Source organism: Notolabrus celidotus, chromosome 3, assembly GCF_009762535.1.
Source record: "Notolabrus celidotus isolate fNotCel1 chromosome 3, fNotCel1.pri, whole genome shotgun sequence".
NCBI lineage: Eukaryota > Metazoa > Chordata > Actinopteri > Labriformes > Labridae > Notolabrus > Notolabrus celidotus.
The window spans coordinates 24,734,268-24,762,004 of NC_048274.1; the positions used below are offsets into that span (position 1 = coordinate 24,734,268).

Below are 27,737 nucleotides of genomic sequence, written 5' to 3' on the forward strand. Positions count from 1 at the left end.
CAAGCACTGAAAATAACTCCAAGGTCAGTGAGCTCCCATTAGGAAGTCATACCATAGAAAAGTGCTAATTAATTAGGCCTAATGTGAGACAGTGGTGGGATTGCCAGCTCATTCTCTTGTAAGACATACAATGCAACACACTGCTGGACTTTGGTGAGCTATTTCAGGTCGAATAAGGCCTGCTTTTTTAACTCAATTTAAGCAGCAAGCTTTGCTGACAGGCTTTTCTAGTGATGCCTCAGTTTTCTGTTGCTATGATATTTATACCTCACTTAAGGAAAGGCATTTCTCTATTTCATGGAATGTCCTGTTTAACAAGATACATCTTCAGTGGAGATAAAAATAAAATATATTTTACACAAACAGCGCAGCAATGCAATGTGATGCAGCTGTGGAAGAAAAGTACAACGTATGTGCGATCATTACACAGATGCCATTTGACAGCTGGTCCTTTCAAGAACAAGAGCAATGTTGTGGTTCTTTTTCTCTCCATCATGAGTGCTCTATTGAACACCACATTACAATAGCAGATTTATGTTTTATCTACCTGCACCAGCCTCTGGTCGTTAAAATATGGTATAATCTAAATGAAGAGTCATCATAATGAGCCTCATCTTTGCTTTGGAATTGCATGCCTCTTTTGTTCTCACCCACTAAAACATTGCAGAACTAGTGGGGCACTCAGAGCCAATTTACTAAATTCACCCAGTGGCTGATGTCCCCTGAAGAAACACTCACTCACGACATGAAGCTTTGCAGATCTTAGGTGCAAAGGATCACACACATCACAATATGTCACTGCTTCCTGATTGATGAGCAATTTCAATTCTAAATTTCTGAATGGACGTCATACTGTATTTCAAAGTATCTGATGTGATATTTACATTTTATCCATTAGCTACATTAGCTATTAGTACTTAAACCACTTTCATATCCAACATATTGGTAAAAATGGTCATCGATGAAATGAGAAAGGCAATCATTGTACTAGCTGGCATACAGAAATGCAAGTTAGAAAAAAATTAATGCTGATATAAGCTGTTGGTATGTTATGATTTTATCAAATATATCACCGCCAGATGTCCCTCTAGCTGATCAAGCAAGAAGCCTTGTACGATTACATTTCATAGATTGTGCAACCATGGTATAGAGCAGTATGGCATCATTGCAGCATTTGAGCTCCCCACATTTGGCATGAGAAAAATGGCCGTCCTGGGGATTTCAGCATTTCATGAGCAGTCTAATTTAATCCCCAGTGTTCGCTCTACATCCTATTTTTGTGCTGTCCAATGGGTTTTCCATTTTCTTTCTTCCTTTTTTTTGAACTTTTGGTTAATGCTCATGTTACATTTTTCTCAAGAAACTGAATTTCAGATTGAAAATGCAAACATGACACCAAAGAGGTCTGCAATTGGATGTTTTAACATTCAGGGTGCTTTTAAGAGATTAATTCACTCACATGGACTTTGCTGACACAAGAGGCCAAGAATATTTCAAATAATCAGTTAGCTGTACAATTAGCTCATCTTATATGCCAGATATACGTAGAGTAGAGTCTGATACTGAATACAGTTTGGGAACAAAGTCTTGTTCATTTTGTTTCCAAAAAGAGAGGAAGAGAGACTGACTTTACATATCAGCAAGATAAAATTAATCAGGACTATGTATTCATGGGGAACAGGACAATAGCTGCTTCACCTTTTCATACCTCTTCATATCCACAGAACATATTTGGCCTGTTCAGTCACAGAAATAGGATGCACAGTGGGACAAAATTAGATTTTATAGAAAAAGATATGTATTATTTCCCTGTGAAAAGTCCTCCTGTTGCTGCTCCCCACACACTCAGACATACGCACTTACCAGTCCATGAATGCATATACTGTATGTACAAATTCATTCTTCTCTGAAATATGGATGGACACAGCCACAAACATACACACATCCAGTATCATCTTATTAAGTCAGACCCATTTATCTGAGAGAGACTCTGTGAATATATAAGTACTGGTATTGAAATCTACCTTAGTATTAAATCATATTAGCTCTGAAGTGGAGCTGACAACGGTGTGATGATAATCTGATAGAAGCTGAGGTGATAATAATCATATTCTCCTCCTCACAAAGATCAAATGAGAACTCAGAGAGACTGGGCCGGTTCCTTATGGTGCAGTTGTATTTTTTACTTCATATTGTGAGTCAAATTATTTAATTTACATATTTGACTGGAGGTGAGATAGTGGTAATGAGAATCTTTCAGATGCACGGAGAGAGCAAAGAACATGACCGATAGGCCTGACTATTACTGAGCACATTCTGTCAGTTCATATTGAATATGAGCTGTACAGCTCCCCTTTTAATGTTGCTACATCTCCTTTTTTTATTAATTGCTATCTGAGGTCATTTGAAGTTCATGTACAACTTTGACACAAACTTCATTTTAGATGACACTATGGAGTCAAGTAGCATTTATCAAACTGGAGTGCTGATAATGAGTTTGTAGAGTTAACGGGCTTATGTACATATGTCATTTGCTAGCATTGATTATGTTTATAATGTCATTGGAACCCCTCATCCACAATACACCTCTGGCCATGTAATTTAGATTCTTCATAAAGGAACAGCATAATAGTCATGACCTAAAAGTATTTGAAAAAGGTTATATTCAGTCAGTAATCCAGCCTTTGCAAACTGCACTGATATTTGGGTTGAATTTGGCATGGTTTAGCTCTAGTATTTATCAAGACAGTTGAGTACATAAACCTTCAAACAAGTCACAGGAAAAAAAAACAGAGCAGACTCTGGGATGTTCACTAAGAATGTAATGGTATTGTCATTTTCACATTATTATGAGAACAACGGTGTCTATACCATCGAGGTCCTGCGGCGGTATGAAACAATAGGTCTTCTGGAAAAGGTATGTAGTTTGGTTTTGGATCCCAGTCAGGATTTATCTTTTATTTTATCCGAGAACTCTAAAACCCTCAGATAAAATCAAATCCGAGAAATGGTAAAACATAATTATTCATTTCTGAGGTTTTCTTTTTTTTAAGGTTTCAACAAAATGATGGAAACACATTTTCTTCTACTACAAAGATTTAATTTCCTAGACATTTTATGCCCCATAAAGAACCATAATTTGGTCTCCGTGTTGGTTTTTTTGTGTTGTATCACACTCTGAAATCACCTCCTGGCCAAAACATAACATTATCCTGTTTTAAGAAGCCTGAGGCTTTTTTACACATTAGCAAGACCCAAATGCTAAATGTAGCTAAGCAGCATTGCTTCCTATGGAGATAGCATTAAGGTAACAAGGCTTTTGTACATACTGTACGTATAAAGTGTAACGCTGCTTTAAGTCTATGTTGAGCTATTGACCATTGAAGGTTAAGCTGAAATAGTTATCTACTATACTTGGTTGGCGCACATGGGGCAGCTACATTTTTGTGTGTGTGTTTGTCTGAGCTTTAAACTTGAACAACTTTACAGGAGTCAGTATACTTCAGTTCTTATTTTACCTTTGGGTTCAAGATCATCACTGCTGAACTCAGGCAGGCTCTTAAAAATAATAACTAATATTGTCAAAAGCATAGTGTTCTTCAACAATATTTCCATGTCACACAAGTAACTTCTCTACACTAAATGAAAAGCTTGGTTCTGTTCATGCAGATGCTTTTTACTTTCTTTTGACAAACTATCATCACAGCCTAGAGAGGTTTTCACTTTTACAGTAACACAAATATATTTAATATTACAAATACAAAGCCCAGCATATCACACATCCTTAAATCAAATCTAACCACAGTTCTCAGAGCAGACAACTATTGGCCTGTGATGTCCAGAGGCGTTTGTGCTAAGACCTTATTTATGTTATTATTCCATGTGTTCACTCGTAACCCTAGTGACAAGCATACATTAAATATGCAGTATGTAATGACAACTTCTCCATGAAATAAAGAATTATTATTATTATTATTATTAATTATTTTGAGCTGTATCAGTATACTTACTGTACTTTGCTGGATGTTTGACTGTGCCTTGATGATATGAGACCTTGCTCTCTATGTGGGCAGATGGGCCCAGTGGAACTTACATCCCTAACCCTGACACCATATTAAACTCACTGATATACTGTACAGCAGTGCCATATATCACTAAAGTGTAAAAATTTTACTCTAAAGCCTGTAGGTACTGACTGTCCCAGATATTGTAGCTACTGACAACTCTCATCCTGGAAGTCTAACACTGTTTCAAAGTGAACTCTCTTGACTCTGAGATATATTGAAAAAGAAATCATTCTTTAAAGTGCAAGGCCAGAATTTGCTGGATTCATAAAGCTCCTAGGTCAGGTCAACAGTATTATCCACTTTTTTAAAATTACATTTAATGAATGGTAGTTCCAAGCCTCTAAATACCAAGGCAGTAATTATGGGAATGCCCTGGAGTCCACATCGAGAGGCCGAAAACAAAACAATAAATCAAATTTTCTCCTCTTCAACCATGTTGATTTTTGGATAATTGTATACTGAAGGTTACAGATAAAACGTGTTGTCTGTAGCTCTATCAGCCTCCCTGAATGCAGTATTCTCTCATTCTGTCCAATTGTCCTGTGTTTAAGCTTAGAAGAGAAACTAACTAATCCTCACAAACCAGCTGGACAGAGCTGAATGAATAATAAAAGAGGAGAAAATTACTGTGAAATAGCCAGAATCCTCTTTATCCCCCGTTATAGATTTAATCAAATCTGAAAGACATAATTAAGAGTATCAAACAGGAGAAAAAAGAACATGGGCGAAAAATAGACACATCTAAACAGCATATTTTTTTTCTTCTTTACTGAACTCTTAAGTATTGTGTTTGATTAAATCGAGTAGAGGTAAATGTTTGAAAGCAACTTTTGTGTACATTTTAAAATCGGTTGATGCAGAAAGTGTGGGAGGACGACCTGAATGATGTTCCTCTAAAAAGGTTTTGAAAGAAGTGGGGCGAAGGACAGCACCTATTGAAGGACCCTATTTTGTCTTTTATGCCCTTCTGTAGCCTGAACAGGTTGTCCTTAGAGCTTATTTTTAGAGCTCAGAAACAAAAAACAAAGTACCTACTTATCTTGAGGTCACTTTTTCAGACTGTACCTCCATTTCTGCCAGTTTACTGTATTTGCTAAATGTATTCACGTATCCATTAAATTGCTAAATTACTTTACTTCTACTGAATACAAACCCCTTGCCACTCATACAAATTGATCAAAAAATATGTTGACAGAAATGTCTAATTCATCTAAACTGCATGCCTGTGGACTTTCATGTAGCAAAACAAGAGGAACATAAGAGCTTTAGCTGGGTTCCATTCACCCTTCTTGCTAAGAGGTGACAATGCTAACCAATGAGCTACTATGCTTTCCATCTCCATCAAAATTATAATAATTTTTTAACATCTTTTTTTTATAAGTTGTATTTTTTTTTGCATTTTCACTTTTATTGGATTGGACCAAGCGGCAACCTCCGGCCGCAAGAATTGAAGCCAATGCAGAAGTGTTAAAAACTGCAGTTTCTTGAGTGTCTGCTTGAGGCTGGCTCCACAAGTACCGGGATACCAAGATACACACCCATTCAAAACAGCCATTATTTACAGCAGAAATAAACATGTTTACAGCGTGGTACAAAAAAAAAAGAGTGCAGTCTGTATAGCTCATTACTCGCACACACTGTATGGGGGGTGGTGAATTTTTTCATTATGCGGCAATTTTGCAGATATTAAGATTACAAGTTTTCCATTATAAGAGGCACAGCTGACTTGATTGACAGGCGGGAACACTGTAGCTGTTAACTAGGAGGCTAAAGGCCCGTCCCTATACCTCACACAAGCTTGACAGCATTTAGGTGTAGTTTAGCATTTCCAATATGGCTCTCACCAACAATTGGCCTCAAAACAGCGCTTCAGAAACAGATGGATGGCGTCACTGATACTACGTCCATTATTTATACAGTCTATGGATAGGACAGCTGAAGAGGAACAGGACATGTGGAGAGAAGACATACAACAAATGGTTGAGGCCAGGTTTCCAACCAGGGACCTCTGAGACAAGGGCTACAGCCTCTGTACATGCGGCGCGCCTAAGCCGCCATTCCACCAGCGCCCCTCTTAAACGTTTCTGTGTAAACCATAGACTGTCTACAAAATGGACAGCGTTGCTCTGCCTTTTCCTGTTGTACGGTTTTGAAGCCAAAAAAACATGTTCCAATGCGCAGGCCATTGTGCAGCCCGAGTCTGCGCTGTAGAGAATTTCTGTGTTGCCACCATGGTTGCCACAATAATTTATGTGTTGCCATGGTAACGAGATCTGCCCTACAGCGTACCGTCATGAGATCTTATGGAGTTTCCCTCTAAAGCAGTGAGTGAATCCGGAAGTAAAACCCAGTTTTTTAGCCACCAGGGGGAGCAGTTTTTGTGGAAGCTTTACTTCCAGCCGAGCGAGCTGCACCCCTGGTCTAAACCAGCAACAATTTTAGGCTGCTAGCAAAATCCTGGCTTGGGTAGAGTGCACAGGACACAGAGGCCAAGTATTCTGTTATGATAACATATTATGGGTTATCTACAACATGTACACTGATGTTTCGGAAATACAAATGCAATTGTAGCACACAGAAGACAAATGAGGCAGGTAGTTGCTTGGGGTGAATATGTTCGGCCATCACCTGCACACATCTGCTCAATCTGACATCACAAAAACTATTTGAGACAGGGCTAGAAGGAAAAGCAGCACTCATGGCCCATTCTGCAATTCTGACAATTTCATTCTCGCAGTAACCTTTCAAAGATTTAAGGATGCAAAGCAATTGAGAAAGGCTGATGGTTGTTTGTGTCATACTCTACCTACAGTGATGTTTCTGTTCCTAAGTTTGAAGGTCTGGATGTATTCTTATGCAACACATACAGAAGCAGGTTAGCCAGCCTTGGAAGGAACAGAATATGCTGGCATTATGTTCTCAGTCTGACACAAACGTATGAATGCAAATTCATCCAAACGGCACTTTAAATGCAAATGTCACAATGCTGTTTATGTTTATCTGTGCAGTTGAGCCTTCTAAAGACTGTCAATGCCATGCTTTCCAGAGTGCTAATTCACCACTTATTGTACATTTATGCAGCATCACCAATAATTAATATACATGTTGGGCCGTTTTTGTTCTGAAGTGGGCGCAGTAGATTGTCCAAGAGTTAAACGCAACACAGAATTGGCCTGCCTTTCACCAAAAGGCAGCTGACTCTCACGTTCAATGCTTCTCCTTCCTCAGTAAGTTAGTCTTCTAGAGCATAGCTACTTCTCTTCCATAAAAGACTAAACATAAAGCCTTCCATCTGATATAATGCTGAATCACTCCTTGCTTATAAAGCAGGTGTTGCTTCAGTGAGAGTGAATTCAGAATGTGTTTGTAATTCAAAAGGACTTTTGATTTGATTTTCTGGTGAATTACAGCATAGTGAAAAAAAGAAGCTCTTTCTTACGGAGAGACTTTCTTCCTTTCTTTCTTTCTTTCTTTCTTTCTTTGATTATGAAACAGCAGTTCCTTCCTCTTCTATTGCGTGTTGGATTCTCAGGTTGTGGAAGCTTGGGGGTGATTCAAAGCAGGAGAGAAATGTAAAGTTATATTTTGCTCCCTATTCTTAGCGTACTTGTCAAATGCAATACTTTTTTTGGAATTTTACAGTTGGAAGAGGAATTTTGCTAACTTTTCTGGGGAAGGGGTTTGAAGCTTATTATTTTTGCTCCTCTCATTAAAGGAATTAGTTTGAAGATACAGTTCAGGATGCCTCAGATGTGGATCTACACATAAAGTTACTCAAGCAGCAATTTTGACAAGGAACTTCAGGGTAGGGCTGAGATTTGACAGAACTAGCATTGTCGTGATCTGAAAGAACAGGGTTGTTTTTGTCCATCATGTAGTTATTTGACTAAAGACTACAATAATTGCTATGTATTAGTAGGTTACAAGAAAAGTTGCACTTCCATGACATACAGTATCTCTGCTAAAACAAATTGTGGATCTGAAGACTTTTTTCCATACATATCCTGCATGCACGCATACACTCTGCACAGCCTACACAGACACGCAAATACACACAGCAGTTAGTCTAGGAGTGGCATAAAAGAACATGGTGTGGCGGAGTAGAGCAGCCGGAAAAGAACATGGGACATTGCTTAAGGCAAGCGTCACAGCACTTTAAGTTACCAAAAAAATGAGGCTATGCACTGTGCTCTCGTTAACAATGGGAACTTTTTGTCTTCATACAAATATCTTTTAACATTATTTCTTGACCTCATGTACACAAGCTAAGTCAGATAATGACCTGAGTTTACTACCAAACCTCATCAAAGGCTGCGTCTGATACAGGCTGTAAAATGCTCAAGTACAATCCAGCATTTTCAGAGTAATCAGTTTTGCCCTTCTCTATCAGCTTACATTATATACTAGTGATTCGATAAGGAATGAATGCATGAACAACAAATTATTACAATTCCTTGAGGTTTTTTTGCATTTGCTCCTGTAAAAATGAGTAGTTCATTCCTTATATATATATATAAAAAGTCATAAAAATAGATTTTTATATCAGTGGTGCCACCATGAAAGAGGTTCTAACACCGAACCAGAAAATCAGAGAAGGATCTCAATGCTTTGGGGCAAAAAAGCAACTAAGTAGATGTCAAAGGAAATACAAGACGGAATGTAGATACAGTATTTTCCCCCTGTAGAAAGTCAATGCCTGTGTGCAATTATGTAAATGCCTTGCAGCTTTCAGCCTCTATAATAAAAACCTTTTCTTTGGTCAAATATGTGGAACTAAAAGCGTCTGCACTCAATTGTAGCTGTTTCAATCAAGACACCGTAGTTATGCTCATACTGGCCCATAGCTACACTTATGTGGTTACATGTTGTCATTTAAGTTATTCATCACACTTGTGCTTTTATAACTATGAAAAGGAATGTCAACCTCCAGAGAGAAGGACTATTACATATTCTGTGTTCGTTTTCATTTTGTAAATGTGGGGCATCAGAATTACATTTTTTTTACTAGAAAAAATCTTCACAAAAAATGTCCCTGGCACACAAGTAGAGGCTCTTTAAAAGAAGTAGGTAGGACTTTAAACTGTTGGGGAAAAATAGATCAAATTATAACGCTGAGTTTCCTGAAGCAGTTCCTCACTGTGTAATTTCAAGTCCCTGTGACCAACAGAACATACTGACCTTTCTTCAGACCAAGAACAGTTCAGGGCCAGATCAACATAAATTTGACTTCATCTGGTGCATTTCTTATGTACAGATCTAGTATCTGCAGATCAATCAAATTGCATAGCTGTGAAATAGGAATAACACATGGACTGTATAAGTTACAGTGTTTCCCATACTCAGATGATACCTTGGTGGGCAGCCCAAGATTACTTTCAAGATTACACTTTTTTTTCATCGGGACAAATTAAAACAACAAAATCCATGAACAGTGATTTAGAGAACCCTGACACATACTCTCCCGCTGATTAGAGAAAGAATGGGAGGTTCAACAGTACGTCTTTCCTGTTGATGCATTGACTTAGTGGTGATGTCTCAACATGAACCTTCTCATACTAATATTGAGAAAGTTATGTACAGCAAGTTGCTTCTCATGTCATTTTTTACTACCTTAGTTTTGGACCATTACAAAATTCTACATCATTGACGAGCCTGCTCCACATGCAGATCAGCTGTTATGATGGTGTAATAACCAAGTGGCAACTTCCCGCCACGAGAACTGAAGCCAATGGGGAAGTCTTAAAAACTGCAGTTTCTCGAGTGTCCACTTGAGGCCGGCTCCGGAAGTACCGAAAAATAAACACGTTTCCAGCCTGGTACAAAAAACGAGTGTAGTCTGGATAGCTAATTTCTCGATCGGCACACACTGTACGGGCGTGAATTTTTTCATTACAAGGCAATTTTGAAGATATTAAAATTACCAGTCTTCCATTACGAGAGGCACAGCTGACTTGATTGACAGGCGGGAACACTGTAGCTGTTGGCTAGGAGGCTCAAAGTATGTTGTGAAATAAGTTGGAGAATAAAGAACATGTTATATACTTTAAACAACTTGCGTTATGTACAAAGAGAAATGTATTTCAATATTTTCAATAAACCCCCAGCCCCTGCCACCTCCCCTGCCACAGGTACAATGTCATTCTGTGAGAAACACTGAACTGTTTATCAAGATGCACATCTCTGAGAGCAGCATATGATCATTTTTTGCACAGACAGAGCAAGCAGGAGAAAATTGGATTGGAGATGAAACTAACAAAGAAAGTAGAAGACACAAAACCTACAGAGACAACACTGAGAGATGGAGAGAACACAAGCAGACCATGCACAAACAGAAATATATATTGAGAGAGCCACAGACAGTAATAATAAGCAACACATGGAGAGAGGGGCACTGAGTGCCACAGAGAGGAGGACAAACATAAAGAGTGACAGGAGAAACATGGAGAAGTGACGGTGAACCAAGGGACCAAAGTTTGTGTGAGTTTTTGCCTCACTGTGTGACTCAGACTGTACCGTGGTGTCCCAGTGATTCACCCTGTGGCCTAAGCCTCAACACCACTGAAAGGTCAAAGCTTCTATAAAACTACCTGTAACTGCACCTCTCTTTGTCTATCACAGCCTACTTGTTTCATCTGTCGGGGTGCGTCTGCAGCCTGTGTTTACGTGTGTGTGTGTGTGCATACTGTTTTTGCAAAGTACCAACACAAGCAGCAGTGCCCATCCGTCCCGCTCAGCCAGGCCTGGTGTCACCCTGAAGCACAGAGCAGCCTGTTTGGTAACAGAAGACTCTGGCCAACACAGACAGACCAAATGCCACCAAGCCTGCTGTTTATTGGTGTGAAAGTGTATGTGCTACTGTCAAACACAACAATTCTACTGTAGAGCACTTGTATTACTGCACTGGGACTATTTCTGAAGCCACGGTGTTGGAATAATGGAATACACATCCCTCTCTTGACTCCAATTGCCAGTGACAGAAAGGGCGATAACTGCCAAAGCAGAGAAAGGGCTTGTGTACATTTTGAGTTACATGGTCTTATACTCCATTGATTTATTCTGTCATTACTGACAATGCCACAAGAGATTGCTGCCAGTTTCTTGGAGAAATTCAGTCTGACTGGAAAATCAGCAGAATAGGAGGTTAGTTTTTGATATATCAAGCTTACATGGGGACATATCTCCATCCCATCTTTGGAACGGTGTAGGAAATCTTGATAGAATGCTACAATGATTTGACAATATTTTCAACCCAAAGGCAGTCAAAGGTTCTCTATTTTGGTTTAGCTTCATGCACAGACCTCATGTGCTTGGCCATGGAGGTTGTGACTTCCCCTTGCAAGAAATAATTTACAACATGAGCTGCATTTTGTTTCCTCTTATCTTTTGCTTTGGTAAAAACTCTGACTTCTTTGCACTTTTAGCCACCCTCATAAGCAACTGATCTATGCTTTGTGGAGTTTAACACAATTGGCTGGCAGTTCAGTTTCTTCAAAAAGTTCGTTAGACGTTGATGTATGTTTTTGCCCCGGTGGTTTGATTTAAATGACGTAGCACCACTCAATAAATTATGTCACGTTATAGGACCAATTACACTCAACAGCAGTATCAATGAACTCAATCATCATTGACATTCAGGTTCTAAAAAATGCTGAACTTGTTCTGTGATGGAACTAGTTTCCAATCCCTATCCCTAGTATCAGCAGTGGACTTTTTCAAATGTTTATTTCTTGTCTGCAGAGATGGAATTTTATTTACCTCTCTTGTCAACAAGGACTGGAATCAAAATGTTGTGAAAATGTGAGTGGACAAAAACTAACACGTGTGGTTACATTTAGTTTGAACAGCCAGTTTCTCTGGAGTTCAATAATAACCCTGTATTATAACTGAATGCCTGTACATCAGAGCAGATATAAAAAAAAGACTTTCCACAGCACCCCAAAACTTTACCAAAGTAATCATTACATCATATATCAAAGTTTTTGTTCTCTAGGAAGAAAGAGGAAGTGCTAATAGCTTTTTTGTGCAACGGCTGCCTCACTGACACAACAGCAAAACTCTACTTTGTATATCCACCAAAGATCCACCAAACAATCAAACTTAGATAGTTTTATGAAGACTCAGATTGTATCATATCACACTGACTCTGTCCTTTATATACTCATATTCAGCTAACAGTGATGAGAACCTGTTTAATAAACAGGCAGTGTTAGCGTGGGTGTGTCAAGTTGTCTCAGTTGTGTTTACAAGGGGCTCAACATTGTCAGACTTTAGGGTAAAGTCTGTTTTGCTTCTTTTTCTTTGATCCAGAGTCAAATTGCTTCACAGACCCAAGACAACAGCTAAATCAGGAAAACCACAGCATCAGCATCATGACAATCATCATCCTCACCCCCACTGTCACAACATAGCCACCAACAGGAACATAATCAGCATCCGTCTCATTATCCCCATCATCATTAACCCCCCAACACTCTGCCACTTACCTGGTTGCATCGTGAAGAGGGTAATGAAACCACAGAGAGGTCCTGATCTGAACTATGTTGAGCATCACATTTTTTAAAAACCTTTTTTTCCTTACGTATCATTGTTTGGGTTTCTGAACCAAGTCCATCCCATCAGTAGAGGCTACTCAAAGTTAAACCCCGCCAGCTCACTGCCCCACTGCCTCTGTGGTCAGAGTGCAAGGTCATTGGTCTGCTGGTTGATACAGGTGGATGTTAATATGATAGAGGTTTAACAGGGAGAGAAGTTGTACAGAGATGGGTGGTGGGTGGATGAGGTGTTGCTGAGTGGAAAGCATTACTGAATGTAGTTTAAGGGGCTGCAGATGTAAAGAAGGGTCCCTGAATGTGCCTTTGTTGGAAAAAATTAAAGGGAAGTGTGCCAAAAGGGATAAGATATAATTTTCTTAATTTGAATTTTGTACCTACTCTTTGTAAAATACAATGATGTTGATGGGTTAAATCATGTATGCATTGTTGAAACTGTAGGCATGCACTGTTTTCGTTATGTAAAAGGCTGTGTGACTTTGAGAATGTGGGTCACTGCTAGTGTTACATCTTACCATGTTTGTGCTTTTCACATGCTACACTGTATTGTCTGAGATCCAGGAATTACAAACTGTATTAGGGAGCAGACAGGATTCTGAACTGACCTGATGAGAAATGGGATCTTTCCTGTTCCAGGGGGATCAGTGCCAGAGGATAGGTTGGGTCTGTTCATGCCATAATTTGGAGGTTCATAGAAGCTACAGTATTTTGTGTGTCTGATTGTATAAAAGCACTAATGAAGCCAACATAGGGGAGGTCTGAGCGAGATTAAACAATTTGTGGAAGTTTGTCCTATTTTAGGGTAAATATCTAAATCTCTTACATTTGAAAACCCCAACAATAACTTGAAGTAAAGATCCTCCAGGATGATTCACAAAGAAAATGAAACGAAGAACAAATGACTGAATGGTACAGACTGTCAGCCATAGATATATATAAGTGAATCATTTCAGTATGTCTTCTGTTCAAAGCAGAATATTGAGAATGCACCTTTGCTCTAATCCTGAAACTCTTCAATCATTTATTCGGCTGTCTTTTCAGTTTCAATCTTTCGTTCACTTTCTCCCCTCTCCCTTCTTCCTCTCGCTCTCACACATCACACTTTGAAGTGTGAATCAGTGTGCCTTGGTGCGTGAGTGAGCTTTTTTCTGCTTTTTATTGAATTCTACCGTTATGCTCAAGGGTGTATCTATTTTACTTCATGCATCAGTGTGCATGTATATCACTGCAAATGTGCATGCATGCTACATATAAATGTGTAAGTGTATGTGTGTGTGCATGCTGTCTTGCAGGACTGCTTGTATTCATGCAATTGTGTGAAAGCAGAGTTGCATGCAGGGTGGATGACCTACAGCCAGACGCTGCTGTGTTTGGTCGAACCTCACAGCTGAGAGGGGAGAGACCCCAGCTGACTCACCTCACACACAGGAACGCACAAAAAAACACTACTTTCTGCAATTGTGTGTGTGTGTGTGTGTGTGTGGCTAAAGGAGGAAGGCAGGAAGGAAGATAAACATGGAGGATGAGCAAGGGAAATAAAAGGAGGAGGAAGAAGGGAACAGGAAAATAAAGTCTGTGTAGAAAGTGCAGTTATATGATCATTTCAGTGAGAAAAAAGAGCTGAGATACAGAACATGACATACATTGTGTAACTGAGAGACACAAACTCCTGTTTGTATCCAGTGTGGGTAACAACATGTTCTGCCCTGGAGTCCAATAACTGGTCTGTTGGATGCATCCAAATTGAAAAGCATATGAGTGCATCTACCTTATTATGTGCATCGCTCTTTGCCTCGCTCCTTCTTGCTGTTGTCTTTTTTTATCTTTCTCTCTGTCTGTCTTCTTCAGTTTTGTCTTCTACTTCAGATTTTCTCCTCTTTAGAGAGGAAATTACATCTCACTCCATGTTACAAACTATTCTTACACAATCAATCACCACTACCCTCTATTTCAATACTTTCTCGTATATTGTTTAGTTTTTCTTGTAAGGTAAAGTGCTCTTCAGGTGAATAAAGCAGGGTACAGATCACTGTGTTTCATTCCTCAGTATTTCCCCCTTCACATTTCTGATTAAAGGAACCTTCTGTTGCAGGCCATATAACTTCTGATATTTTCTGTTGGGTTTAATGGGGCCTAAAGTTTGGTTTTACAAGTGGTGATCAGAATTGGAATTTTTACAGATATCAGATAGATAATTAGTTTAGAACTCATTTTGGCTGACTCAGACACTGATATTCAAGTACATTGTTAGCTTGCTGAAGTTTGCATCTTCCACCATGCTTAGGGCTGGTTATCAAGAGCATTTAATACAATGATTCACTAGTTAAGCTCCTTTACTTTTCTTAGCTTTGTCGAATGACTGAAGTAGAGGCTGCTGACAGGTTTGAGCTTGCTTTGATGTCTGTGAAGGTTCTCAGCCATCCAGGTCATCGTAATTTAAAGATTGATCCAAAACGCATTGTTGTTCTTACTTTTCAGAAACTTCTGGTGGTTTAGGACAGTTCTTGAGATGAACAGTTAAACTGGTAGTGTCAAAGGACAGTTTATTTGCTCTTCCTCCCATCACCTGTGCTCTATAAGCATTGCAACAAGCTATTTTGCTGTCTGTTTTCAACACTTAAAATCATTCAGACATATTGTTACATGTTGATGCTCATTGTTGGTGCACATAATCTTTCATCGCAAGCACATAATCAAGGCATCATCTTATCTACACTAACCCTAACCCAGATATGATCATATCTACGGATACGGTTAATTACCTTTTTTAACTTTTATCTGCCAATACCAATTCTATGCCCTGCATCCCTTGCTTTTACCACTCTCTGATATGTTGTCATTTACGTGCAAGAGAAGACAAATCTTAGCCTAACTACAGAGCCCTGATGAAGCAGATTAAAATTTGAATCTTGTCTGAAAGACACTTGTCACTTATGCAAGCTAAAACTAGTGAGGCATTCAGGCACTTGTGGATCTTTTTTCTTCTTTAGAATTGGATCAAAAAATCATAATAGGAGTTAAATGAGCCATTAAGACCAAGTGCCCTGTAAAAAAAACCTCCCTACTTTATTGAATTTTACACAAAGAAGACTGAAAAATAATTGTTAATCTACTCTGTTGTTTTGTCTTTTAATCAACCAGCAATTTAAACACTTTTTTTGTCTGTGCTTCTATAAAAAAAGATCTTTACTGTAGTGTTGTACTCTTCAGACTACATCTCCAAGGCCACTCAGCTATAGCCATTCCTGCTTGTCCCCCTCCTTCTTCTCCCTGTGAATGACCTCTCTCTCCTCACTTTCCCATCCATCTTTTCCTCCACCTCTCTCTCTCTCTCTCTCTCTCTCTCTCTCTCTCTCTCTCTCTCTCTCTCTCTCTCTCTCTCTCTCTCTCTCTCTCTCTCTCTCTCTCTCTCTCTCTCTCTCTCTCTCTCTCTCTCTCTCTCTCTCTCTCTCTCTCTCTCTCTCTCTCTCTCTCTGTACACAGTAGCCTCAGCTAATTGTTACATCGCTGGAGCTCTAAAGCCGCCCTGTGTAGGAAGCGTGGCTGACCGCCGCCGTGTGTAACTCAGCATGGGGGATGGGGAATTGAACAAGCATTGGCTGTCAGAGCTGGTTAGCTTCACAGGGCTCCTGTCACAACCACACACACAATACAACCTGTTTACTACCCAACCCCCCCCGCCCCCCCTTGCAATTACCAGCTCCCCTGCAGGGGCCAAGCTAGCGCCTGGGGAGAACTAACACTAACAGAAGAGGAAGGAGGGAGGAAGGGAAGGAGGGAGAGCCCCATTAAGAGGCTAAGGCAGGGTGGTGTGTAAGTGACAAATCCTACAGGGACATGCATGGGGCAAGCATGTGTGTGCGTTTGTATGTGTGTATGTTTGCAGCTGCATAACTTGATGCTAAGAAAAGGGTAGCACAACATTTAAATGTACAGAAAGGAGAGGAAAAGAAGAGTTGAATGTATAAAAGGAAATGCAGGTAATTGATGTTTAGTGTTATAGGGCCCTTGGAAAATCTGCCTTTTTCTATAAGTCTATAAACCAGCCGTTAAAATGATTGAATCGATGAAGGAAGAAACCATCTCTGCAGTAAAGTGATGTAACATGGGGGCACTGATTTGAAGTTGCTGGCAATGAAAAATAAACTGTATAAAAGTATTGATTTGTTGGGAATATAGATACGTGTTTCGCCATGACCTGGCCTCTGACTCACAGGAACAGTGGGGCAGTGAAACAAGCAGCAGCACAGGGCCCCTACAACACAACACTGCTTATCAACAAAGGCCGTTTGGAGATCCTTGGACTTCAGGGACGGTTCAAAGGATCTGTGGCAAGGTCCAAAGAGGAGAAGTGATCTCTTTATCATTGGAAGAAATAAATTTACATGTTAGCTGTCATTGGCAATGTCAAAAGGGGGATGTGTGACAAAGCATAACAGCACAAAAACATTGGGGATGTCTCAGTCTGAATAGCTGATACATAATGTTGTAATTTCCCCTGTTTTTAGAGCTCATGGTGAGTTGAGAAGCAGTGAGTTAGGGAGCCCGTACCACCTGGACTAACTGTTATTAAACTCTTAATGTATCCACAGACTTCACTTTTTTCCAGGAGTATCTGATAAAACAGATTCTTCTTCTTCTAATTACCCTCATTGGTGGACTACACAAGGCAGCATTAACTATCAAATAAACCAACGGTGCACCAAAGCCAAAAGAGTGCTGGGACTGAGATGTTAGTTTCACGTGTGTTTCCATCCGATATACCCTCTTTCCAAATACTGCACTCCCCTTTGATTGATTCCCCCCCTTAATCCACGCTACCATGCTTTTCATCCTTCCCAAGTCCTCAGATACTCCTGGAAGCCATTCCCACCTGAGATCTCATCATCCATCCAATCTGTCTCTCATCTTTCCCCCCTCCAATCTTTCCATCTCTGGCTCTTGCTCTAACAGTGGGAATAGCTGAAGTGAGAGAGCTGTGGTCTAAAAGTGGAAGGAGTATTCATTTTTTTTCCTCTTTCTTCCTGCCCACTTACACTGCACATCTACACGGATGGACTTGATGGCAGCCACCCCCACCCCGTTGTCGGCCTTGCAGTAGTAGCGACCTCCCTGCACCCTCAGGATGCCCTCGATGCGCAGGGTCTCGTTGTAGATGGGTGTTTCCTGGAACTTGTCTGATGCACTGCCTGCTGTTTTCGTCCACCGTACCTGGAGAAAACGGAGGAAGGGGAAAAGTGTTGAGCTGACAAGGATGCTGCTTTTGAAAACGTGGCTGACTGAAGGACAGAATCAGTCAGGGTTTAATGGAAGAAAGTCAAAATGGCAGCAGTGAGAGAAGACTCTATAAGGCAGGCTTTGACATTTGATGAATAAAGCACTTAGCAGACTATGTATAAGCTAATTGCTGACAAGCACCGACTCTAACATCTCCCCAAACAAACAAACAAATCCAAATGTTTATGGACATAAACCTGTAAAAACCTGTTAGTTCTCTCTGATCTTGAATTACCTAGCTGCTAATGCTATCTTTAGATAGATAGATAGATAGATAGATAGATAGATAGATAGATAGATAGATAGATAGATAGATAGATAGATAGATAGATAGATAGACAGACAGATAGATAGATACACACACACACACACACAAAATAAATAAAATAAATAAAACAAATAAAATAAATAAAATAAATAATTCTAATGAATATAAATGTAATTAAATTAAATCAAATGTAGTAAATATAAGAGATACTTACACTATGTACACTTCTACACTTCTATCTTATGAATCGATAGTAAGGTATGTTATTGCACGGATAAATTGCACCAGGTTTTTGTGAGCATTCACAGTATGAACAGCACGTAGAGACCGGTTTAACTATGAGACATTTAAATATGAGAAGTTTACAGTCAGTTTGTCGGCGTGAATCATAGATAATGACCTGGGAAGATAGACCAACGTGCAAGGTCACAAAGTAATGCGATGTACTGTATGTATGTATGTAATGTGCTTTAAAGAGAGACCCATCAGTAATCCACCAGCAGTGAGCATTTTGGCAACAGCAGCAAGTAGAACATCTTTTCAACAGGCAGAAACCTCAAGCAGAACCAGACTCGTTGGTTAGCAGCCATCTGCCCTGACGGAGAAGTTGTTAAACCACTTTTATAACCTTAATTATGAACATGGATAGACATTCATATTAGTTTCTAGAGAAAATAATGTTTTCTTGACAAAACTATCAAAAAGGAGCAATGATAGAAACCAGGATCTGATGTTATTAAAACATAACACAAACAGGAAAGGAAGACAGACAAACTGTGAACCTCTGAATTTCCTTTACAAAGTAATTGATTGAAAGCATCAGTTAAAAAGATACAAAGTTGTTGTCTTTCTCTTCATATCTCTCCATAAAAACTGTGCTAAAAATATGAAGTGCATGAGTGATTATACTCAATTTCACAGGGCAGGTCATTCAATTGTCTAAATAACTGATCAGAATTATAAAAGCAGTTATGCGTGTTCACTCAGTGATAAAATCTGTCTCTGCTCAGTAGAGTAGAAGTTAATGACACTAAGCCCTGTACTCATGGTGTCCATGATGCTAAACTCAGACCATTAAGACTTTTGACAAACTCTGCATGGCTTTTTCACGCTTCAATTATCCCATCAAGCTTTTGGAAATGCTGCCGGCCCGACTGCTACATGATATTTTCACTCTGCTAATCAAACACACAAACATACACACATGCACACTTCAGAGATACATGAAAGGCTGTAAACTCATCAGCGCTGGAGTGTTATTCTCACTCGTGTGTGTGTGTGTGTGTGTGTGTGTGTGTGTGTGTGTGTGTGTGTGTGTGCAACAGTGTGAGTGTGCAACAGTGTGTGTACAGTCCATTAATCCCTATTAACCCTTGTGTCTGTTATCAACATCGACAAGACTATCCACCATGTTCTGCTGAGGAGGTCAGACAGGATAATGGGTAAAAGTCACTGATACTATGTGTGCATGTGAGTGCATGTGAGTGCATGTGGGTGCATGTGGGTGTGTGTTCATGCAAATGTTTGTGTAAAAAAATGTGTGTTTCCTGCTTTCATACAGTTGTCTGCTTGTGTTCCTGAGTATATACTCAAAATTGTCAGAAAAATTCAATCCATTATGCATGTGAGTGTTGTGTGTGTGAGTGTGTGTGTGTGTGTGTATGTGTGTGTGTATGTGTGTGTGAGGGGGGGTTAGAAAGCAGGTTATATGGATTAGCAGATTATCTGTGCCTGTGTAAACGCTCTCTGCCTGTTTATTCAGCTCTGTTTGTGGGAGGGATTTGCAAGAAGCAGCCTGCCATTGATCAAACGAAGCCAAGGTGAGCAATGAAGCGAACCCTGTCTCTCCATGGTTCAGTGACTCCTGTTTGCATGCATGCGTGTGTGCGCGCACGTGTGTGTGTGTGTGGACCTTTTGTAAGGGGGCCACAGTAAGCATGAAGAGAGCATCCGTGTTTCCTGCTTTTATCCGTTGAGATGAGGATTAACAGATGAGCGACATCTTACAAATTACGGACATTTTGTTCGGACGTTTTTTTTTGCAGGATTAGAGTTTGAGAACATTGAGGGTCAGGTCTGAGTTTAAAAGAATGTAATGGCAAGATTAAGTTAAAAAACAGGGGGTAAGTGAATCACATGTTTTTGTTGTAAGCAGTCTTTGTTTGCAGGCTGATGTGTGCTTTTTCTTTTTTGGGTGAGTGCATGATAAAACTTTGTGGGGTAAAAAAATATGGGTTAAGCATGAAATCAGGATGATGTATTGCACTCAAAAGATTACAGAAAGTCAGTGGGAATTGAAGGAGCATATGAGCTTACAATAATTCAGCTGCCAGTATTGTTATATAAGGAGATCCTGAGGTGAAAGCATGAACAAAGTATGCAAGGGAACCAAGAGAATAAAAGTGCAAATATAGAAAAAAACTGTGAGCCAGTGAGGAATACAATAGGTAAGGCGAGAGAATGTGTGAGGTAAAAAAAGATTTTACTTGTACGTGAGATATAGCTTTTTTTCAGTTAGTGAGAGCGAGAACGAGAGGGAGTTTTATATACAGTATCGCTGGCAGCTGTGTGATGGGGAGAGAAAAAGTGGATCATACAGGGAGTCGCTACACCGGGGAGTCAAATGAAGCAAAATACAGCGAGGTGATATTGCGAATAAAGGGGATATTGTGTGCGATGCAGATGACAGGCAGGAGAGGAGAGGAGAGGAGTCTATATCTGCCTGTGACACCAGCAGCTTAAAGCCGTCACCTGCGCTCTCTTTCTTTGACCTTCTTTGCTCTCCCTCCACACCTTTCTCTCCTCTCTCCTTTCAATAGATGTGTGACACTGCTCTATTTTTTCCCATCAGGTCCCAATGGATTGGTCTGGATATCTCTCTCAGTCCTCTTTCTCTCCCTCCTCTTATCTGCGTCTAGCCGTTTTCCCCTTCCCCTGTCCTTTTATTTCTTTACAAAGTAGAAGAAAGCAAAACACTCGCTTGTCATCAAATCGTGCACATCCATTTACACACACACATACCAAAAACCCACACACTTCCCTCTACGCTCCGTGCCCCACACATGCTGAGAGATGAAGATGCATTTGTTGAGTCAGAGCCTTTTGTAATAATCGCTCTTACATTTGGTTAGGAGTCTCTAACGTGAAGGGAAAGCGTTGAGATCCCCTGGGATCTGGCTCAACATGAAATGCAGCAGGTTTTGTGAGCTGTTTCTGTATTCAGCTGGGGAGCTGTATGCTGTCTAGGACACAGATGTTTCAACAGGAGAACAGAGACAGAGCAGGGAAAAGAGGAGAAGCCTTGACAGAGTGTTATGGGAGGGAAGTTAGGGACTACTTTAAGTGAGACTTTATAAGGGGAAGCTAAGTGGATGGTGCCATGAGGCTTTATTCAAACTGTGGTTATTGAAGAAACTGACCAGGCTCAAAAGGGCAGCTATATTTCCCATGAGCGGTCACATGGTGCATGACATCACTTCCAATCATTTGCTTTTACTCAACATTTGCTTCCCACCAATGCAAGGAAGTGTCTTCAATTTCTTGTTCATCAATATTAGATGAGGAAGAAAAGTTGATTTAGTCTTTGTATTGCTTGATATGAATAAAGCGTAGAGTTTGGTACCTCATATTGTCTGATATTGTATTCATATTAAAACACATTTAAAGATTCCAACAGGTGTAACACAGTTAACTTAGATTTTGCAGTTTCAATAAAACAACTTTTAATGCTTGGACAACTTTTTCTGGAAATATAACTTTATCCATTTAACATTTCAGTTGAAATCAAGTACTTCTGGCACTTAACACAGCAGTCCTCTGCAGCAGCGTTCACAATGCAGAAGAGATGTGCTGTCATGGAATATATTGTGGACCCCTTCTATCAGAGATGAGGACTTGAGTTTGAGATGTGGACTTAAGTCTCACTCAAGTCACACACAAACTTGACTTGAGACTTGAAGTGGACTTACCCCTCATGGAATTGAGACTTGACTCATGCCAAGGATTTGGGGCTTGTGCATAATAGTTTTATTTTGTAACTTTGGTCCATCAACATTACGAGCAGAATGTTATTCCCTTCTGTGAGCAGCCACACTCCACCTTACCTCACATTAGCTCTACAGAAGTTAGGTTGACTTCAGCATTTCCAATATGGCACCCACCGACGATTGGCTTTAGAACAGCATTTCAGGAACAGATGGGTGACGTCACAGATACTACGTCCATTAATTATACAGTCTATGGTCAATAAAATACAACAAACATTTTTTTGTGTCCTCAATGGTTTATCAAGGAAAATGTAGCTTATGTGTTGCAGCTTTGTTGTGCTTCAAGTTAAAAAATACCCACAAGAATATAACAAACAGCTGGATGACTTTAATGTTAGTTAAATTTTAAAAATGATAGGTAGAGATAGAAAGGACAAAGAAATGGTGTTCATGTGTGTGTGCGCACATACTTCATGCTCACGCTGCAAAGGTCAGTGCCCTAGTTTGGCCACCCCTGTCATAAAAGTCCGGCCCCTCACTGGTGTGACTTGTGCCCATCTCTGTCTTGTATTTATGTGACCCAGATTAGCAGACTTTATTAAAACTGTCAGAGTTGCAACCCTGCAAACATTTTCTTGGCAGTATCTCAGCCACAGTGTATGTGCTGTACTCTATAATACAAACAGGTATTTTAACAAACACCTGGGTTCCACTTTATTTGGTGGACATACCTTTCTATTCCACTAGAATCCAATAGAGCAGCCTGACAATAAAACCTAACTTTATGAAGCTTATAAAGTTTTTTCAGACATTGAGACAAAAGATTGTGTACAGTACACCTTTCAATGCCCTACCTCCACAGTGGAGTTAAATCAACACCTCTCTGACACACAGTCTACACACAGTGAACATTACAAGCTTCATAATGTAGGATTTATTACAGACCGCCTGTCTTTGACTGCACTGAATTTTCGTGTGTGAGCCTGATAAAATGGCAACAGATTCCAGCTTCAAGATTCAACTTAATCCGCTCTGATTTTTTAGTTTTTTTTGTGGGGAAAGAGAGGACAGCTTACTCTGCAGGATGAAAATGGATCCAAAGCAATAAGTGAGGAAATTAGGTAAGGCTACATCATGGATAGAATTACAAAAGAAGCAAAAAAGAGAGAAGATTAACAAACGCTTTGATGACGCTAATGAGTTTACAAAAAGAATAGAGACTGATAGTGACAGGAAATAGGAAGAGAGGTGTGGGTTTTTGTAAGTGATGAAGAGAAGAAGGCTAATGTATGTCAACCACGCTGACAGGTCAGTGTCCTGCAGCTGCCTGTTTAGATAACACTCTGCCTCCTCTTGCTGTCTTTTAAAAGAGTGTCTCTGTCAATCTGCGGTCTTGCTCTTATTCTTTTCATCATTTTTCTCCAGCTGCATCTTTCTTCTTTTTTTCCCTCTGTCCCTTCTATCTCTAAAATTCTAACGTTTTCCTCTTCATCCCCTCTGATCTGGCCTGCCTCCTCCTTCACAAACACAGACATGCACAAACACACAGTTTCCCTCTCTCTCCTGGTGAGTGTCTGTGAGCCTCTCACTTCTCTGCTCAGAGTGACACATCACAACAGGATTCAGCAGACATGGTCCAATGACTGTCAGACCCTTTAGCCATGCTGTCCAATTGGGAGACTGTCAACGCTACACAGCAATACGTGAGAGCTTCACAGTGAATAAGCATTTAGCCCAAAAGAAGAGGTTAAGATGGTTGTTTACAACCTGACTTTTATATTAATGTGTCTTTGATATTCAGCATTGTGGTCACAAATAATAACAGTAAGGCAGACATAAAGAATCTCAATGTGAGTTATTATCATTCAGCTAACAATGTGTCCAGGTCACTTACCGACTTCTTCACGCACTCACATTTACATTTCAGCCTGAGTAATTCAGGGACTTCTATCCCCCTGCTTTACTAATAATATCTGCAACACTGTATGGTGTGGGTACAAGACTTTGTGCATGAACTTCCATCATGTTATACTGCATGAACTTTCAGAGCTGTCAAGAATTAGCTCATGCATGCCTCAAGGCAAAGAAGAAAAACACATAAGAAAAACTCACAGCTAGTATACAGGCTGTTAAGCCCTGTCTGAGTGATGCAGCGCCTGTCTGAGGGTTTACATCTGCTTTAAAAACTGTCTCACTTTACATTACACTGGTTACACAGGGCTATATAAGGAAGTTAAGAAACTGTCAGTAAATATAAGTTGGAAATTATTTAATAGATAAATAAATGAACTCATGCCGTGCAGGATTTTGGTTACTTTGAGTTTTTTTTCATGCAAATATCAGATACATTATAAAAGATCTAGCTGTGCAGTTTGTTTTATTAACTTGCCATCCATAGAGTCTGTCCTCCAGTTTATTCCACGGGAAAATTGCAATAATTTATAATAATTTAGTTGTAATTAGTAGGTGTGCTGAGCTCAGTGTAAGCTACCATCAACCACTGAGCAAAATCCTTGAGTGAAAAGTTAAATCCTTCCTTGTTTGACATCACTGTAAGCAATGCTTAGCTTGCAGAGGCTTACCCCCCTCTCCACCACAGCTGCTTCCTGCGGTGTTACAAAGTGTGAATCCTTTATATTCCCTCTCAGAAACCCACCAAGAGCTTGCTTTCTGCCTGCCTTCTGCAATTTTTCTAACTCTTTTCTTGATGTAACGCCAGCAGAGTCGACGATACAGTGCTTTATCCATCCAACTGGCTCACTTACCGTGAATAGGCTTAAGATAGTAATCCTGTTATCGGGGAATACTACTTGGCACGGACGCGGACCCCCACAAACACACACACGCACACACACAAAAGCACTCAGACATACACAAACACGCGTTAGCACACAGGGTGAAGTGTCTGAGGGAACGTGTGGTAAAGGAGGGGAGAAAACAGGCAGAAAATGACAAAAAGAGGAGAGGTGCAGGTAGATTCTAGCAGCTTGGACAGACTCTGAGTGGTAATTGCTCCATCTTTACTTCACAAACAGTGGTTAAATTGAGTGACTTAAAGTGACACGGTGTGGATGACATACAGTATAAGACTGAATAAACTTGCACAGGAGATATCTCTTTTAATTATCTGTCACTTGGATGACAGATGGAGGGGTAGAATAATGGAGCTGAGAGGTGTAGACGAGTAAATGGATGGTTTTAAGAGACTAGAGTGAGTAATAAATATCATTCCAAGCATCGCCGACTGAATGGACGATAACTTGCTGATTCATTGCATCAGGCACAAGGGGAAGAGAGGGAACTGGGATAACTGCGTTGGAACAGATAGTTTTCTTTCTTTTTTGGTCGATCTGAAAAAGCATTGAGTAAATATTGGAAGATAAACGAGGAGGGGACAGAGAAGTAGAAAGAAAAGAAGAGATGAGATTAGAACAAGGCACCAAAGGGGAGAGGGCAAACAATAGATGGATGATGAGGCAGTGTGAAAAAAAAAAGTTTACTTATGGAGAATGTGGAGAAAACAAGAGTATATTCCAGAGGAGAGAAAAGGAACAAAACAAAACATGACCGGATACAAAAGAATTGTGAAAAACTGATAGAAAACTTCATGAAAATCAAAGCCAAAACTGATAACTTTGACTGAAATAACAAAACAGCTGATAGCCAATTCTAAAACAGTTTTTTTTTTTTACACTACTTTGTCGTAATTTTTTAGATTTTATGTGTTTTAATAGTTTATAGTAGTCCTCCTTTTCAGACCTGATAAAAACACCACTTGTGTCTTACAAACTGCATGGCACTGTTCGTTGCCAGAGATGGCGTAACACTTGCACACTGCTGACATATTCTATCACTTTTTTTCCATGAAAATAAATCAAAGTTTGACGAACAGGTGACTTCTTCCGTTTAGCATTCAGGTATAATAGCTTGTTAACATTTAACATAAAGATAATTTACATAAACATCAGTTACTGACATCAGTTTAACTAGACTTTAACTGATTGTTGAAATATGCATTCAAAAGCCAATTTACTCAAAGAACAACAAATGCAAATATGTAGCGTGATTATTGTCAGCTTGTTTTAATTTCCCATCAATCAGCTTCAACATGTCATACAATGTTGTGTCTGAAAAACTGAGCACCAGCTGACTCCAGTCTGCTGTTTTTCTGTATTTATGCTAGGTTCAAACACCTTCCACTCTTTAGTGCAGAAAACACACAGCAGAAAGCTCAATAAAACTGACTCATTGATATTGAACACACCATCCTTCTCTCTAACCTTGTCATACAATATTGATGCCTTTATCGCTCTTTCTGCCTCTGTAATGTGAGACTTAGGCTGCGATGGGATAACAGGAAACAGTGGAATCATCAGCATATGCGATAAAGTCATTTAACTTCAGTGTTCATGACGTCATGGGTGTTGCAGAAAATCTGTGAAGTCATATAGAAGTTTTTCAATGCTTTTTTTTTTTTTGTATAGCAAACTGTTGCACTCTTCATTTGTCCTATTTGATTTTACAACTCATTGGGATCACTTCAAGTGCTCGCTCATCATTCCTCTGACCATCAGATGTCTCCACTCAGAGCAGATCAAACCCGGGCAGACGGATTGAGCCGACATAAGCAGCTCTCTCCAAACGGCCCGTATGTGTTGACAGCCGTCAGCAGCCGAGTCAGCCGCCACTTTACACACTCCGCCTATGTTGGATGTGTTACTTGTAATGAGTAATGAATGATTAGCACAAGCATGGCATGGTACAGCGAAATCTGAGCTCTCACATTTTTGTAGGTGTGTGTTTGTGAGTGTGTGAGGAGCAGATGATGTCATTGCTGAGTGGCAGGATGATGCTGGGATGCTGAGTAATGAAAAAACTGATAAGGAGAGGAGGACAAGGAACAGCATGATATCTGGTGACAGTATCTGTAGAGGTTGCAAAGATTGACCGACAGAAGAGCCAGATATTTTTTACATTAACACACAACTACAGCTGTGAATTCTGAGAGGAATTAAAGAGTTGGTATAGGTTATTTTAATTCTGAAATCCAGTGCCTTAAGCTTGTTATGTATGTATTGCTGTGTATGACCCAATCCTCATGCAAGGTTTTCAAGGAAACACCTGCATCTATTAGGGGTGCAACAAATCAAAAAACTCACGGTTCGGATCGTATCACGGATTTGAGTCACGGATCGGATCATTTTTCGGATCAGCAAAAAAAAAGAAAAAAAGAAAGTAGACAAGACAAAGACAACGTTGTCCCTCCATTTATTTTGTAAAACACTTTGCCCATTTAATAAAAACAACATTCAACTCAAAATTTACTGCATGTGCAAAGCACCCTATCTGTGGGCCCAGTCCTGCCTCATTAACTGCATTTCATGGCATGGCAAGTGAAGGAGCAGAGGATCTTCAAAAGTTTCACTCCATTCTTCTTTCGTTTGCTGATTTTCACCGTCCACTTTTCTTTGAGCTGCAAACTTGGAACACACCGTTTTCGTGGATTCTAGGGTCCTACAGCTGGCAAAGTGCCAATATGCGAACTGCTCCATTGACGAAAGTGAAAGTTAAAAATTGCACTCACAGCAGT

At 39.9% G+C, this 27,737-nt stretch overlaps 1 protein-coding gene across 2 annotated transcripts in view; it reads right to left on the reverse strand.

Moving 5' to 3' along the window:
* Positions 1 to 27,737, reverse strand: part of LOC117809300 (MAM domain-containing glycosylphosphatidylinositol anchor protein 1) — a 241,093-nt gene that overhangs the window by 119,710 nt on the left and 93,646 nt on the right. For both annotated transcript variants that reach the window (XM_034678869.1, XM_034678880.1), the window contains one exon: positions 17,653 to 17,827. In XM_034678869.1, the coding sequence (XP_034534760.1) occupies positions 17,653 to 17,827 (175 nt within the window). The remainder of the gene's footprint in view (positions 1 to 17,652; positions 17,828 to 27,737) is intronic.